General features: G+C 38.9%; 1 protein-coding gene across 12 annotated transcripts in view; it reads left to right on the top strand.

The window, feature by feature from the left end:
- DIP2B (disco interacting protein 2 homolog B) overlaps window positions 1-16138 on the top strand; it is a 70328-nt gene that overhangs the window by 34563 nt on the left and 19627 nt on the right. For 8 of the 12 annotated variants that reach the window (XR_005934012.1, XR_005934013.1, XM_041128786.1 and 5 more), the window contains 11 exons: window positions 3398-3541; window positions 4920-5045; window positions 6763-6975; window positions 9347-9490; window positions 10317-10436; window positions 11042-11239; window positions 11481-11572; window positions 12076-12186; window positions 13647-13770; window positions 14301-14410; window positions 15122-15224. Coding sequence is in view for 10 of the 12 variants with exons in the window: in XM_030037179.2 (XP_029893039.1) it covers window positions 3398-3541; window positions 4920-5045; window positions 6763-6975; window positions 9347-9490; window positions 10317-10436; window positions 11042-11239; window positions 11481-11572; window positions 12076-12186; window positions 13647-13770; window positions 14301-14410; window positions 15122-15224 (1485 nt within the window). In the remaining 2 variants the exon portion in view is untranslated. Of the gene's footprint in view, window positions 1-3397; window positions 3542-4919; window positions 5046-5066; window positions 5086-6762; window positions 6976-9346; window positions 9491-10316; window positions 10437-11041; window positions 11240-11480; window positions 11573-12075; window positions 12187-13646; window positions 13771-14300; window positions 14411-15121; window positions 15225-16138 lie in introns of those variants that run through there. The other 4 variants (XM_030037184.2, XM_030037181.2, XM_030037188.2 and 1 more) reach the window with 3 other exon arrangements.

The raw sequence follows: 16138 nt of genomic DNA, 5'->3' as shown, positions 1-16138 counted from the left end.
GGGGTATCACAATTTCAAATAAAGCTTATCACTTGACTCTAGGAAGTATCTTTCACAATCTTTGAAATAATATCCAGGACTAAATCAATGGAGCACCTGAATTCTTCCTTCATGTCTTGTACAAGGCAGAATTAAGATCCATCTAGCTAGTAACTCCTGCAAAAGTCTCTGAATCTCCTAAATCTGGTGAGTTCTCAGCCTTCTCAATGCCGGAAGACAGCAGCAATCACACTAAGCTTATGCAGCCATGCCTGCTGCTGAGCGAGGCTGTCCCCTGTGTTCTGGAAGTGCTGTTCAGGTTGACTTGTAAACCCTAGATACTTGAGTTTGTTATTTATATGATTTTTTACAGGCATGTAGCTTGAAAAAATCATCTTGTTATAAGGAATAGCTGGTCCAACACTGGAACTTCTGTTCAATTCTGTATGCAAAACAGCAGAATAACAGGTTTGCCTGCTGCTTTTCTTCTGTCAGATGAATCTAGCACTTACTGTCCTTGTTATTAATGTAAACATTTATCCTTGTTGATCATACATGATGCTTATAATGATTCTTTTAATCTAAAAATCTTTTTTTGAAAAAAAAAAAAAAAAATCCCTGAATCTCTAAATCATTGAACCTCTTCCTTCAACAAAACACAGGGATCACAAAGCAGTCAATTCTGCTTTAAAACTAAGGACAATTAAAAAATCCATAGCATCCTTCAAAAGGAAATCTAAAATAATTTATTTTTCATGTTTCTGTAGATTTGGATCCTGCGAGCAGGAACTGCAGCTATAGCAGGATTATTCTAAAGGGAATGCTAAATAAGTCAGCTATCACCTGCCAGGCTTAGCTCACTTATGTTGCTTTGTTGTATAACCATTTATGATTTACTGTAGCTATACACTTTTTCCCTCATCTGTGCTTGAATGCTTTGTTAGGCTACTGTAACATGTTATTATGTCATAGTAAAATATTTAAACAAAGAGCTTGCTCTTGGTGTGTCATGTCACTTACAGACACATTTGATCCCTTTGTAAATGGAATGTCATGTTTGCCTTGTGATGCCTTGCAGAGCAGATGAGATGTTTTTGCAAGACTTAGAGAACTGAATATGAATTTAATAATTCATTTCAAATAGTGTTAAATCTGCTGCTGACATCTAGTGGGTACTTGAATTTGTAAATACTTGAATGATCAGAAAGCATTAAGCTTTTCTTCTCAGCCTATGAAGTTGTCTTGTGTTTGGATTGAAATAAAACTCTCTTGTTTTTGATTTAAGGCAAGTATATGCTACAAGGATGTTAAACTAGTTATCAATGAAATGTGTTCCAGAATGACAGAAAGGGGACACAAACACTGATTCTTTTGGATGTTGGTAAACTGAGATTTTGAATTGAAAATCTTGCTCTGAAGTCCAGGTCTTTTGATTACTGGGTCCTGCACCTAAACCTCAGAAGTCTCTTTTCCTTTTCCATTCTACTTTTTGTGCTGCTGGCATCTTTGTACAGGTGATGGTTATGTTTTGATAAGCAACCACAGAACTCTGTGGTATATGTTATGATATCCAAAAAATACCAGTGAAAATGGGAAATAGTTATTTGTCTCCCTAACATGGTTTCAGAATTTCTGGCTAGCAGGATGTGTTCTTTTTAACTAGAAATAAAGTTTCTGATTTTTTGGCATGATAGTTTAAAGACTCATTACTACATAAGCTTGGTAGCTTGCCTCCATTGAGTATTGATATCGCAAACAGAACTGCTAAAAATTTGAGTAAGAGGTGAAAAGTTTTGAAAAGGTTCCCAGGCCAAATAGTAAAGCTAGGGGTTAAGAGAGGACTTCTTCCAGGAGCGTGTTGCCCCCATATTCTTGAATTTTTTCCAAAGCATATAATGCTGGGCTTATTGGATAGTTAGTTAGCTATAACATTCAATTAATATTTTGCTTTTTAGGATGTTGGAAGGTATAGGAGATGGTTGAAGATTTCTGTAACTAGTTAGGTGTGATTTGCTGGTATTGTAAGTTCCCTGAGCTTGAGGCGCTTGCCTTAAGTTGTTTACCTAAAACCACACACTAAGAAAGTGGTATAACTGGAATTGGACTCCAATATTTGTGGTTTCCTCTTCATTTCTCTAATCCTTTGGTAGTTTGTGAGAATTCATAAGCGCCGCATATTTAAATGACACAATTGCTCTTCTTTTTGCATGACTTCAGGTGACAACTGTAATTACAGCTATATATGACCTTTTGGTTTTGGTTTTTAAAAAGTTCCCACTGATGCACAGATTCATTTTAGAATTGAGACTCCACGATTGGGTAGAATTGAGTAGCCACGATTCCTAGTGTCCCTTGCTGAATTATGTAAAATGATAATTTCTTATCAGATTATCTATTTAGCTCCCTGTATTCATGGGAAAAACAAACTTTTCCAGGATGATAAAGCCACTCGCTTCTTGACATGCTGAAAGGAGCCAGAACCTGGACAACTAGAGGTCTATTTGGTTTTGTCATTAATGTGAACAGCAGAGGCTCTTGCCGCTGGTATATTATTGGTTTTCCTGTCAATAACACACACTGGTCAGTGGAACACTGCATAATGAACCCAACTTCTCAACATGTTTTTCTGTGGGTTTGCTCTTCTTCACAACTCAAACTTAATTTGGGATAATGATTTATTGCATCAGTCAAACCCCTTTACTCATTGTGCCCATAGCAGTGGTGTCTACCAGGAGACTGGTGTAAATGACTATGATCTCTAAAAGCAGTTACATATATTGCTTTACTACAAGTGAAACTGCCAATTCTCTTCCTTCTTAATGCAACAATGAGAGTATGGTGCAGTCCTGTTCCCATTGGAAACATGGCAAAATAGGGAGCAAACTATACAGATACTAAATCACAAAACATTGAAATTCATTGCAAATGGCCCTATTAAGGGTGTGGAAGTGTAGGACTTACCTGCCTTATCTACTATTTTGTTTATCAAAATTTATCTGAATCTTATCACCTTTGCTTTTGTATTTTGTAATGGATTCTTTAAAGGTGACTTCATCTCCCTTTATCACTGATAGGTTACTTAAATTACATGAAATTGTGTATTATGTCACCTGCTTCAGATTTGCTGTAAATTGTCTCTTCGGGTGCCTAACAACCCCTTAAAAAGAAAAAAGCTGGAAAAAACCTCTTAAGGTCAAAGAAGGGACAGGTATATCTTAACTGATTAGGGTATAATTGGACAGATGTGTTAATATACTAATTAGATCCACTTCACTACCAAAAAAAAAAAAAAAGAAAAAAAAAGAAGAAAAGAAAAAAAGAAGAGGAAATTCTGTAATTATATGGTAAAAGAGAAAAGTATGGTCAAAAAAAGCTACTTCTATTTCCTGCTCTCAGAGAATTGTGGACTGTTTTCCAGGGGTTGATCCAGCATTACAGAAGGAATCCAGAACTCAGATGCCTGTTCCATCTGCAACTCCAACCTCAGCATCATCATCATCATCCTCATCCAAATTTCACCGAGCTCGCTCAGGGGGAGCCAGAGATGAACGCTATCGATCTGGTAAGAGCAGGGGCAAGAGTTCACCTGGGATTCCTGTTAATGAGGAAGAATGTACTCTGTCCTCTCAAGGAATCAAGCTTATTATTTGTCCACTGATGGAAAGTCCTACCTTGGTGGTTCTGTATAAAGAACCATCAGACTTGTAGGACTACAGCTGCTGAATCAAAAAAGAATGCTAAGTAGAAAAAGCAAATAATTTTTTGCCACCTTGATTTTCTGGCTTGAATGCAATTATTCAATGCAAGTCGTTCACAGAATGGAAAGCTTATTTTAACCATGTCTGTAGGTAACAAGATTCAGTGAAGTGACAGGTAATAATTTGTTCCTGGAATTGGTGATTGCTGTGCATATCTGCTCTAGGAGGTTGGAGAATGAGAGCTGTCTTTATCTGTGCTTAAAGTATTTCCAAAGAGCAGCAGAAATGGCTGACTAGCACCCTGCTGATTTCCTTCTCCACTTAAGGAAAGGAGAAGGTGGAGGCACCTATTTTTTGTCTCCACTTGGTTTTGGTTTTCACTTTGCATTAATAAGATTTAAGTTTTCTTCTCAACAGGGCCAAATAAAGTATATCAAATATACCTTCTCCAGTAACACGGCTATCATATACCGCCATTTCATAAAGCATTAGAAGAGCCTAGTTTTCTGGGTTTTGGAAAAGCATAATTAAAATACATTAATCTGAGAAATTAATATGGATGAGCTCTCCCTTGTCAGAGTAGTTTTTTAATAAGTTGTCTTCCCATCACCAGCAATGTGTCTTCCTTTAAAAAGTTCTGGATGTTTGCAGAGGGATGGAGGCCTCATGTCCTAGCCTGTTTCAGTTACTAATCAACATGTATTTGCAGCTGCAGTTCATAACTTTAAAGATTTACATGAAATCTGCATCCATTCAGGTTTTTGAACATAAGATTTTTGCTAAATCAGGCAACTGGCTCAGAATTTGTCAGTTTATAGACCAGAGTTGCTCCTGGGGCTGTATACAGTTAGCTTATAGGCATATTTTAAATTATGCACAAGCAATTTTAGGATAACCTTTGGCTGAGGGAAACAATCTGGTGGGGTTGGGGTTTCCATAAAGGTTGCTAGAGATACCAGAATATAATGACTAATCCAGAAGATTCTAGACTAAAAAACCTGGCCCTGCTATTAGCTTGCTAACTTTAGAAACCTCAGTTAGTTTCCCTGTGGTTTTTTTTTTTTTTTTTTTTAAAAAAGGAAATGTTACTCATGAGGTGGCAAAATCAGTTGTTTGGGAAGGTACTGTAAAATGGGGGGGTTGCATAAATACAGACGGCTGGCAATAGTTGCACATGTGTAAGCCTCGTGTTTTTCTTCCTCTGCTGTTGCAAAACTGAGTATATGAACTTCCATTTTGCAGATATCCACACAGAAGCAGTTCAGGCAGCACTGGCAAAACACAAAGAGCAGAAGATGGCCCTGCCCATGCCAACGAAAAGGCGGTCTACGTTTGTTCAGTCTCCAGCTGATGCCTGCACTCCCCCAGGTTAGGTTCTTACAGTGTGCGTGTCTGCATGGATGTTAAGGTATGCTTTAGTAACAGTTTCCAAATCAAGAGGCTGCAGTTGTCAAAATATTCAAGCTCTTCAGCACATTTGTAGGTAGTCTGTTATTCCTGTAGCTCTCCTGCTACATTTGAGCAGCTGCTTGTTTTCATGGAGCTGCTGTTAGGGCTGTGAAAATGACTCCTCTTCTGGGAGCTTTTAAAGAATCAATTGGCGAGAGCTGAGTGGGCTTTCTGGACTGAGGCTTCTTTTTTTTGCTTCCCTCACACCTATTTCAGTTGCATAATTCACGTTTTGTTTTTGCTAAGGTCTAATACTCAACATACAGGAAAAGGATTTGCAGTGATGCGCATTTCTGGGCAAGGACCTTGGAGGTGGTCCTGTGGGATTCCATGACTTGCAGGACTTTTCTTTCCTAACCCCTCCCATGTAATGGATGCGGCAAAATACCTTGGATAATGTGGTGTCTGTTATGGTGCATGTGCATCAGATATTAATAAACCTCTCTGTTTTCAAGCAGCTATACGCATTGGCTTAAAGATGAATGTGTGTAATTTTTGGCAGTGACTTTTATGTTGTCTCTCATTGTGCAGAAGCATCACAGTCATTTGGATTGATGAAGTCATCTGAAGATTATGAATTCATATCTCATTGTGAATTCATATCTCTCTCTGAAACTGCTCTGCTAGGCCACTTCACTCATACCTATTCTTTTACCTTCTTTTTTCTTCGTACTTCCTTTTTTCTTTTCCTTTCTACTGGGGGCTAATGCATGTTCCCAGTGTCTGCTTGGGTCTCAGCTTTGTACTAACTTGTCCAGGACTACAGCACATTCTGAGCTGTGGGTACGACACAAATAAAGGTTAGCACTTATGGTGTGTCTGGAATCAGTCTTTTCCTTCAGCTCATGACTGCATTCTGCTTTGGCAAGTAGGTAGAACATGATTTAATAGTTTGATTTACAACTAGAGTATAGGCAGGCAATCACTTTGAAGAACACGTAAGTTTTAGGCCAAAGCCTAACTGAATGTTTATATGTAGCCCTGTACAATTTAAGATATCAAGTAATGAGTGCTTTCTTTGTGATAAAATAAATAGTTCACAACTTTAGGATAGGCAAGGTATCTGTTCTCTCAGAAAGGCAGGATGCGGTTCCTTGTTGTAGTTTTCTGTTTTGTTGGGGGGGGGGGTGTTTTGTTTTCTGCAATTAAAAGAGACCCATTTAGAATACCAGACAAAAGCATTTTCTGTGTGTGGCCTTGGCATATTTGTTTCCCAGTGCCTGCATTCTGTTCTGTTCCTGTGAATTTTCAGCTTTGAGAATGGTACTGACCCCTCACTTTCCATTTTAGAATTAGCAAAGTTAGGCAACACAGCATCTGATACCATAGAATATGAATGGAAAAGTAATGAGATAAGTTAATAGACTTGGAGAACCCAGGGGAAGGATACTTGTCTGAGGAGGTGAATCTTTTGTGTGCTTTAAACAGGAGCAAAACACCAGGGGTAAATGTTGCAGGTGTCTGCTGCTTCAACTTCTGTTTTGGCCAGTGTAACCTTGTTTGACACAGCCTGTGGAAAAAAAAAGTTCTTCATATTACAAGCCTGTGCCATTGATATGTGAATTGGAAAGAGAGCATGTTCAGTGTAATGTGCTTTTCCCTAAGCAGCTAGATTTTCTTTTCTGCTTCCACACAGACACGTCTTCCGCATCCGAGGATGAGGGGTCGCTAAGGCGCCAAGCTGCTCTTTCTGCTGCATTGCATCAGAGCTTACAGAATGCTGAGTCTTGGATCAACCGATCTATTCAGGGGTCATCCACATCTTCATCAGCATCTTCTACACTTTCCCATGGAGAAGGCAAAGGGACCAGTGGGTCGCTAGCTGATGTATTTGCGAATACTCGAATAGGTAGGAGATGGGTATGAACAGAAAAACTGCTTCAAGTTCAGATTGTATTAATAAAGCTGGAGTTGTCCATTGCATAAGGGAAATTCGGATCAAGAGTTTAGTTAGTTTTGATGGAACTTGCTAGGATTTGTTGGAGTTGCACCATCGTGATGATGTTTTCCTTAAGAATTTCAGAATATTGAGGTGGTTGAAAAAGGGGAAGTGGGGAACAGGAGCTTATTGAAGTAGAAAGGGCTCCAGGGTGTGATGACAGTATTGACAGGATCAGTAGTTACAACTTTCTTTCTCTATACTGTGTTGCTTATGTCTATAGCTATTTAAAGCTACTGTGTGTACAAAGCTACCATATGCACGTAGCATTTGGCATCTGTGTCCTGATGAATACCATAGGGGTGTCTGCCTATTGGGTGGGGGAAATGCCGTGTTTTAACATTCTCCTTTTGCTACAAGCCCTAATGGTTTATTGTTTGCGTTAGATTAAAAAAGAAAAGAAAAGAAAAAGAACCAAAACCAGCCATTTATGTGAGCAAATGAGCATGTCATTGAAAAAAATGGTTTTAGCAGAGTAACGATTTAGTACAGATCTTTCATGACTAGTCTGAGAAATAATCAGAGCATCCAGGTATTGAGAAGACGGAGCAAAATTTACAGATCTGGATACCCCAGGCTCAGTTTTTTGAGGCTCTGAGGTGCTCCTTGCTGCTGATGCTTCTGTTTGAAATTGCAAAGTTTGTTTTTGCTCTGTGTATGTTTGTCTTTTTTATCTTCTGTTAAGGATATTACTGCATCTTAGGAGATGTCTGTATTTTGTGTGCTCTCTGCTTTTGCTTAACTGGTTTGGGGCAAGCAGTGCGTAGAAGTGCTGGTGTTTTTAACTGTTTCACTTAATTTTTTTTTTTTATTGCTGTTATTTTTGTTTGTTTATTTGCTGGGATGCAAATTGTTTTCTGAGATGGAAAACTGGAGAAATTGCCCACAAAATGTAGTAAATATAATTAACGCATCTTTGAAGCAGAGAGGCTGTTTTTAATTGGAGCATACAGAAAGCCACATTACCTTTTGTAATGAATTAAGGTAATCTAGCTTTTTACCTACAGAATAACTACTATCTAATATAATTAGTATTTTATGCAAAATGGAAGCTTTAAATCTTTGTTGGAATTCGATTTGCCATGTAGATGCCACATTCATCCTGTGCTAACACCTAATCTAAATGAATAGGAACTCTCACATGTGCAGTTTTATATATTTCTTTGGAGAGAGCAGTAAAAAGTCCTGCAAATGTTTGGAGTTGTACATCCTTCCTAGTGATCTTAGAAGCTCAATAAATGAGAAATATTCCTTGCCAATGTATCTCCAAAGGTATGCAGAAACGGATTTTTTTTCCCCGTAGAAAGAGGGACGCAGAGAATCAGCCACAAAAACCTTTCTGTGGGAATTATTCAGTATCTGACTTCCTTCAGACTCTCTCTGTGCAAGCCAACATACAGTTTCAAAATTGTTGGGTTTTTTCCTTCGTAAGCAACAGTTGCTGGTTCTATTAAGCTAGAATAGAATATTCTTGCCCTATCAGATGATAGAACCTACTGTGTTGTACAAAGAAATCCCATGTAAGCAAAAATCACTTAATTAAGAGAAAGCTAATGAGAGAATTACTGAAGTATGGAGAGCTACTTGTAGTTTCAAAGCTTACAAACTCATCTGAAAAGCAGAACAATGTCTTGCAACTTAAAGCAAAAGTAAGACCCAGCTCACTCTGTTCATTAGATTTTAAGTTTATTTTTTAACTGCTGGACAGGCTCATACTGTTTAGCCACTGAACTGGAAGAAATTTAAGCCCAACATGATTTTTTGCTGATCTGCTTTAGTCAATAGCCTACCGCGTGTTTTGTTTCAGAAAGCCCTTACTGACAAAAAAGTTAAATAGTATAATTCTAGCAAGAGAGATTACTGCATAGGTGATGTAGATTTTTGTTCTGGGGCTTTGAATATTTCAGAGCTCATGTGGATCTCAAATTTTTTTTTTTTTTTTTTTTTTTTTTTTAACAGTGCTGAAGGTTCAAGAGATTTAGCTTGATTTGAAGGTTAGAGACCAAGAATAGGAATTCTGTTTTGGTAAACCACTTTCCTGACATGGACAAAGCCACTCATCTTGTGCCTTTGTTTTCTGTTTTCCAGAACAGATAACGTGCACTTCCTAGAGCTACTTAATATTTAGGAAGTGGTGTGTTTAGCATTAATAAGAGCTCCCACACATTCAACCCATTAAATTCTTAAGATTGTTGGTAACAGGTAACTAACACTTTGCTTGTTTCATCTGATAATAAAAAGTATATGTTAATTGCTATCTCAATTTTCTCCCTTCTTTTAGAAAATTTCTCAGTTCCCCCAGATGTCACAGCAACTACCTCCTCTTCCTCAGCACGCCCAGCAGCGATTGACCTTCCTCCTTCAGGGATCGTGAAAGGCATGCACAAGGGATCTAATCGGTCTAGTCTCATGGATACTGCTGATGGTACGGAAGCTTTCAGAGTACCCAGAAATTAGAATGGTGTTAAGGACTTGAGCTGGGAGAACAAATCATGTGACTTAAGTTTATCCCATTCAAGCACTTCACAAATTTGAAATGGTATGGCATTAGCATTAACACATTCCTATGCCACACTTATGACATTGGCATGAACACATTCCCATGCTGCAGCAATTTGCTACTATGTACTGAACTGGAGAAAATCATGGGAGAGATCATAGGCTTTTCTCTTCTTTACTGCGTTTTAAGAAAAAAATTATAAATGCATAGGTAGGCTAATTGTTTTTAAAAGCTTTTGTCCTAGAATTCCCTAAAGGAAAGGTAAGATGAATGAAATAATGTAATTCTTAACTATAATTAAGCTCCCATGAAGCTGATAATACTCACTCTAAGCTGGTTGGCATAAACCTTTGTGCAGAGCGGTAGCAGTAACGCTTCTGGTCTTGTTGTGTCCTCCCTCTGCTGGCAGTCTTGCACTGCAGTTGATCGATACTGCAGGCAGGCGCAGATCTGTAGGCAGTGTTTTACAGCAAGTGCAGTGTGTCAGAGACAGATGGAAATCAGCCTTCAAAAGGGAGTAAATGCTTTAAAAATTCATTTCTATTACTAGGATTTTCTGACCACTGAGTTAATACAGAGCTGATATAATACTTACTAATGATGTCCTGCACTGGCACAACTTTTAATAATGGAAGCCAGTAGTTGAATGAGTGGGCGCACGAAGAGAAGTATCCTCCGGTGGAAGGTGGTAAGATATAAATGTTAATAGACATGACGAACACTTTTATTAGACAAAAATCTTTCCCTCCAGGTGTTCCTGTGAGTAGTAGAGTCTCCACGAAAATTCAGCAGTTGCTTAACACCTTGAAAAGACCTAAAAGACCACCCCTGAAAGAATTTTTTGTGGATGATTTTGAAGAAATTGTGGAAGGTAATAGCACCAAATAATGATAATGTTTTTTATTAATCACTTGTTATAAGTACACAGACATGCACAGTGCTGAATTTATTTATCCCATTGTTTTTGAAGTTGACTCTGATTGGCTATTTGTAGCTAACCGTAGCCTTCATGAATAGTCTGATACAAAACCAATGTTTGAAGTAATTTACTGTACTGCTGAGCTTTGGGTGGCCTCCTCACACTAAACTTCTTACAATAACTAAAACTTATTAACAAAACTATTTAAATACATTTTTAAAACCCTTTCATTTGTTTAGGCTACTTTAATTTCCCAAAAGGGATTGTCTTTAATGGTAATTTCATTACAAGCTATTTTGTAAGACTGTTTTTCTTTTCTCCAATTCTGTGTTACTTTCCTCACTACTGTTGTAATGAATACCTTTTAGCAGCACCTTAGGAGAAGACTATGTTCATGGTGTTTTGTTTTGTGAAGGGCTTCCTAGGAAATGATATGTGACAGGGGTTGTTAAACCTAAAGGTGATGAGGAAGACAATTTGTTTTCAGTGTGTCTTTCCAGCCTAACTGGTAACAAATGGGCAAAGATGAACTGGAAACATTATTGAATTTTCTTCAGTTCCACAGCCTGACCCAAATCAGCCCAAGCCAGAAGGACGTCAGATGACACCTGTGAAGGGAGAACCCCTGGGAGTTGTTTGTAACTGGCCTCCTGCCTTAGAAGCAGCACTGCAGCGCTGGGGAACCACGCAAGCTAAATGCCCCTGTCTGACAGCACTGGATGTTACGGGAAAACCAGTTTATACCCTCACGTATGGTGAGTTGAGCCCTGGCTCCCATTGCTAAACTGCTCCGAAAGAGCAGCATTGGATAGAACACAGGGTTGTTAGTCTTAGTGTGGTTGCAAATACCTTCCTGGTTTTTGAGAGCTTTGTAGACAAAGCAGTGTAACTGAAAGAGGACGTGACTGTAGACAGTAAAAGCAGTCAAGAATTGAAATATTCTCTTGTATGCTGGGTTGATTAGAGTTGTGCAAGTCTCTCTTCTTTGTGTTCTAGGCAAATTGTGGAGCAGAAGTCTCAAGCTGGCCTACACACTGCTTAATAAACTGGGGACCAAAAATGAACCCGTGTTAAAACCTGGAGATAGGGTAATGAGTTTGGGACTGTCTGGTTCTCCCTCTGAAATAAAAAGAGGGGTTTGGGGGGCTGTAACTTACCACAGACACTATAATCTTGTCCTTTTAATAGCAAGACTCTTATCCCAGGGACAGGCTATTTGGGAAAGAAACTTTTGTGATTTTTCAGTCCTGCTGGCTCCTCTGTAAGCAACTTCTTGGCTCTGGACTTCGAAATACATCTAAGGAAGAGCATTGCACCTCTGAGAGAAAAACAGAGTTTTACATCTCTGTGTTTTGGCTGTGTGTGCATCTTCATGTGTATGGGCGCACAGGGAATGCTGACATTGCTGCGCAAGGAACTCATGCACATACCAGATATTCCGCAGAAGAAAGAGTGCTTAAAGATGCCCTGTGAAAAATGTTGTGGTAGAATGTGAAATAACACAAAGTTTTCTGACTTTTAGTCACTGTAGATCTGAACTGTGCAATTTTTCCTTGTATTTCAACTAACACCACGTTTTTGTGAATTGTAGGTAGCCCTCGTTTATCCCAACAATGATCCAGTCATGTTTATGGTGGCGTTTTACGGCTGTCTCCTAGCAGAAGTCATACCAGTGCCTATAGAGGTACCTCTTACCAGAAAGGTAACGTTGATGGAGCTTAGAGGAGTGATAGGCTGATGCGGGATGAAAACCAAGTCAGACCATCAACCTCTGAAAGTGTTTCACAGCATCCAGCTGCTGCCTTAGCAGCTCTGTATCAACGCCATGTGTGAACCTGGAATAGCTGTTTAAAAATGGAAAAACATATTGACCAGAGAGCTGTGCTGAGTAGCTGGAAATGGTCGATTCACCTAACTGCTGTAGTCTCCATTCTGTTACTGCAAATAATTTATACGGTACAGACAATACTGTGAATCTGCCCTCTGATGCGAAGGGAATCTCATTTCCAGCCATGCTTAGCATCTGCCAGTCTTTTGACTTTGCTAGAGACTGAAGGTGCTAAGTATCTCTGAAGACTTTGAGGCGCTTCTTGTAAATCTTTGCTCAACGAAGTGTTTTCTTTACCCTTACCAGAATTTTTGCAATATTGCCATATTATTGCCTTGTCAAGAACTGTCTAATACTATAGAATTTCATAAGAGGAAACAAAAGAAACAGGATAATGGCAAACATATGGCAAGAGAGGTGGTAATGAAATGGTAAGCTGGTCTGGTAATACTATGGGAGTCACAGAGCTTTGCTTTGATTTGTCTGTAACATGACAACTGCTATAGCAACCAAATACAAAATTAAAACTTCTCCCAGTATTTGCCCAATCAGATTTCTTAGTGAGCTACCTCATTTCAGTGTTTTTATCATTGTGCAATAGAAATTAATTCCTGGGGAAAGAGAGGCCTTGTTATTTCAGTGTAATTATACGTTTTGCTTTTTTTGCCTCATGATTCCTCTTTGAAGCATCTGGGCTTCCATTAATGAAAATAAATATTGTATGCTCGATGCCTAGATGCTGGGCATGAGCACTTGTTTTCTGTGGATTTCACATTCGGTGCATTTCAGTCTTGCCAGTATAATACTACTTTTATACATAAAGAGTTCCCTTTGAGAATCACCAAATTTCTCTGCAATCTGTCCCCAGTTACATAATCATTTCATTTTTGAACAAAATGAATTGAAAAGAGCAGACTTGATATGCAGAAGAGTAAGTAGCCCTTCTGCATTTTTGTGGTGGCTTATTTTCCTATGGACTTTTATTGGCTTGTAGGTATGTCTCCATTTTCACCCAGCAGGCCTTTGTGCTGGATATATATCATCTTCCAAAATATGTTATTATGTAAGCTTAGAAGCAGTTGTACTCATCCGTGCCAGACAGTGGTTGTCATCTGAATTTCAAACCATTGCCAGACATCGGATGCAGGCAAAGAAGGACAAACCAAAGGAAAGAGTGTTTGTGGGCCTGGGTTGTTTCTTCTTTTTCCTCCCCATGTGATCCATAATGTTACCATCCAATTACCAGAGCATTACCAAACCTTGAATTTTGGTAAGGGGAAGGTTGACTTATGTCATCTTTAAACAGGAATGACTTTTTTCCCTCTCTTCCTCAGGATGCTGGTGGTCAGCAGATTGGTTTTCTGCTGGGAAGCTGTGGTATTGCTTTGGCCCTCACCACTGAAGTTTGTCTGAAAGGGCTTCCAAAAACCCAAAATGGAGAAATTGTGCAGTTTAAAGGTTAGATCAGTTATATACTTGCTTTTGATTGTACTTTTGCTATAGCTGAACTGTCTGAAAGTAGTTGTCAGAGGTCTGAATGCATTTTGGGGGGGCAAAGGGAGCAACTTTTCTGATAGCACCACTTGACTGTTGTAGGTTTTATGCATATGGTGTAGATTGATCCATTTGTCCGACAGAATTGCTTTGGTGTTCTGGAAGTCACGATGAATCCACCTTACAAGACAGGGTTGTCCTCAGATCCCTTCAGTGGCATTTGGCAGGTTCAAAAGCAGTTTTATTAATGCTACAACAAGCTATGTTTAGAAATACTGCAGGGATCTTTCCTGAGTAGAGGAAGTACCTTGTTGCCCAGTGAACTCCCTGATGAGAAACGAGATGAACCTTCTGGCTAGTAGATTGGCTTGGATTGGTATTTTGCTTGTGTAACTGAACTTGGACAAATGATGGGGTTTTAGTGTATTCTTGCAGAATATAAATCCCTCAATAAATAAACTGATATTAATATTCCACTTTAATTTTGGCTCTAGGTTGGCCCAGACTCAAATGGGTTGTGACAGATTCAAAATATCTTTCCAAATCTCCCAAGGACTGGCAGCCCAACATCTCAGCTGCAGGAACTGAGCCAGCATATATTGAGGTAAGTAGTGAATGGGGAATAGAAAGTAGTTTCTGTGAGCTGAATGTAATGTTCTAATCACTGGAGAGATAATACTTCAGCCTTACTACCTTAAACTTCCCAGTTTCTAGCCGCTGAAACAAGTCTTTCACTGTGTACAACCTGCTGTGAAGCTTATTTTAGTTTTGAATATCTTTGTGGCCTTGAGCACTGCTCAAAATGAATTGGAGAGCACTGTTCTTGTTCCAGAAAGCTAGTAATTGAGACAACTGAGCTCTTTGAGATAGTGTACTTGATAACAGTTTTCTGAAACTACTTAAGCCAACAGCATTTTGAATTTTCTGTTCTTCCTGGCAGAGCTTATTTTCATTTGTACACCTCAGTAAGGCAAGTTCTAGGAATTGCAGTGGTTTAAGTAGTAACAGTAATTTGGCTATACTTATGGGAGCAGGAAGAGATGTTGCGAGAAGCAGTAACAGGGAAATAAACCCACACACATTCAATTGTCATGTTTATCTCGTATCTCTCTGGAGTTATCTGAACGTTTGCTACCTGAATAACTATCTTGTCAGTAGTGAACCTTCCTGATACCTTTCTACAAGCAGGTACTTTTTTGAGTATGTCTTAGCAGCTTTAGAGAAACAAAACTTTATTTAATATGGATTCCGTGATTTAATTTCCTTCATACGTGGCATCCAGAGTCACACCCTGGCTTTTTTCCCTCTTCTGTAGTACAAGACAAGCAAAGAGGGAAGTGTTATGGGTGTTACGGTGTCTCGAATTGCCATGCTGTCTCACTGTCAAGCCTTGTCTCAGGCCTGCAACTATTCTGAAGGTAAGTGATGTCACAGAAACATCAAAGGAATGAAGGTTCAGCGACATTATTTTCAGTGGTTGCCTCTCATATTTTTAACAGCTGTCTATGAGTAACCAATACACAATAGTATCTACTTCAAAAAAAGGTAAAGAAAAAGTAAAAGAAAAAGCTGCAGATTAATTCTCCCCCAAAAGTGAAGACTATCTGTAATCTTTTCCATCCAAAACTACATCAGTTTCATTACCATAGTGAAGAGGAATAAAAAGTGGGATTTGCATCATGTCAAGAAAGTTAACAAGTCTGTTCTGATGAATCAAAAAGGGAGCAGATGAATCAGAAGTGAGGCATTTTCCAATAAGCTTGGGTATCCCTCTCACTGTACTGATCACCCATTAAAATGTACCTCCAAACTCCTGTTCTTGATAGTGTGTGTAAATATTAAAGTACCTCTTGCATAAACTGGTTCCGTACTAGTCACATGAGGCTTTTTGGCTAACCTGGAAATGGAGATTGGAAATTGCTGGTGGGAGTACAGAGAGTTCTGCTATAGGATATGGTTTTAGTCTGGTCTGCCTTGTAAATCAAGCTAATTTATATATCCATGACTGAAACTTTATTTTTAGACCTGTATGTCATAGTACTTTAAAATGCAGAGTTTGTCTTTTGGAAGCCATCACTTTAATTTCCATTGCTTCTGGGAGTCAGTGCTTGAATGATGTTCTCTACTCTCTTCCCCTGCTACTGCTCATGCATAATGAGGTTAAGACCCTTTCTGTTCTACTGATGTACATTACAGGCTGGAATGTAATTTTCTTGCAACTTTCTGGGATGTGTTCCTTCTCTTAAATTGATGTTCAGTTGCGTTATTTTGCCTAACAAGGAGGTCTGACTAGTAAAATGTATAATCAGACAAACAAGGCTCTGCACTTGCT

The sequence above is a fragment of the Aquila chrysaetos genome, chromosome 15 (genome assembly GCF_900496995.4).
Source record: "Aquila chrysaetos chrysaetos chromosome 15, bAquChr1.4, whole genome shotgun sequence".
NCBI classification, from domain to species: Eukaryota; Metazoa; Chordata; class Aves; order Accipitriformes; family Accipitridae; genus Aquila; species Aquila chrysaetos.
The sequence above is the reverse complement of the archived record's forward strand: the minus strand, read 5'-3'. Positions and strand labels throughout refer to the sequence as shown.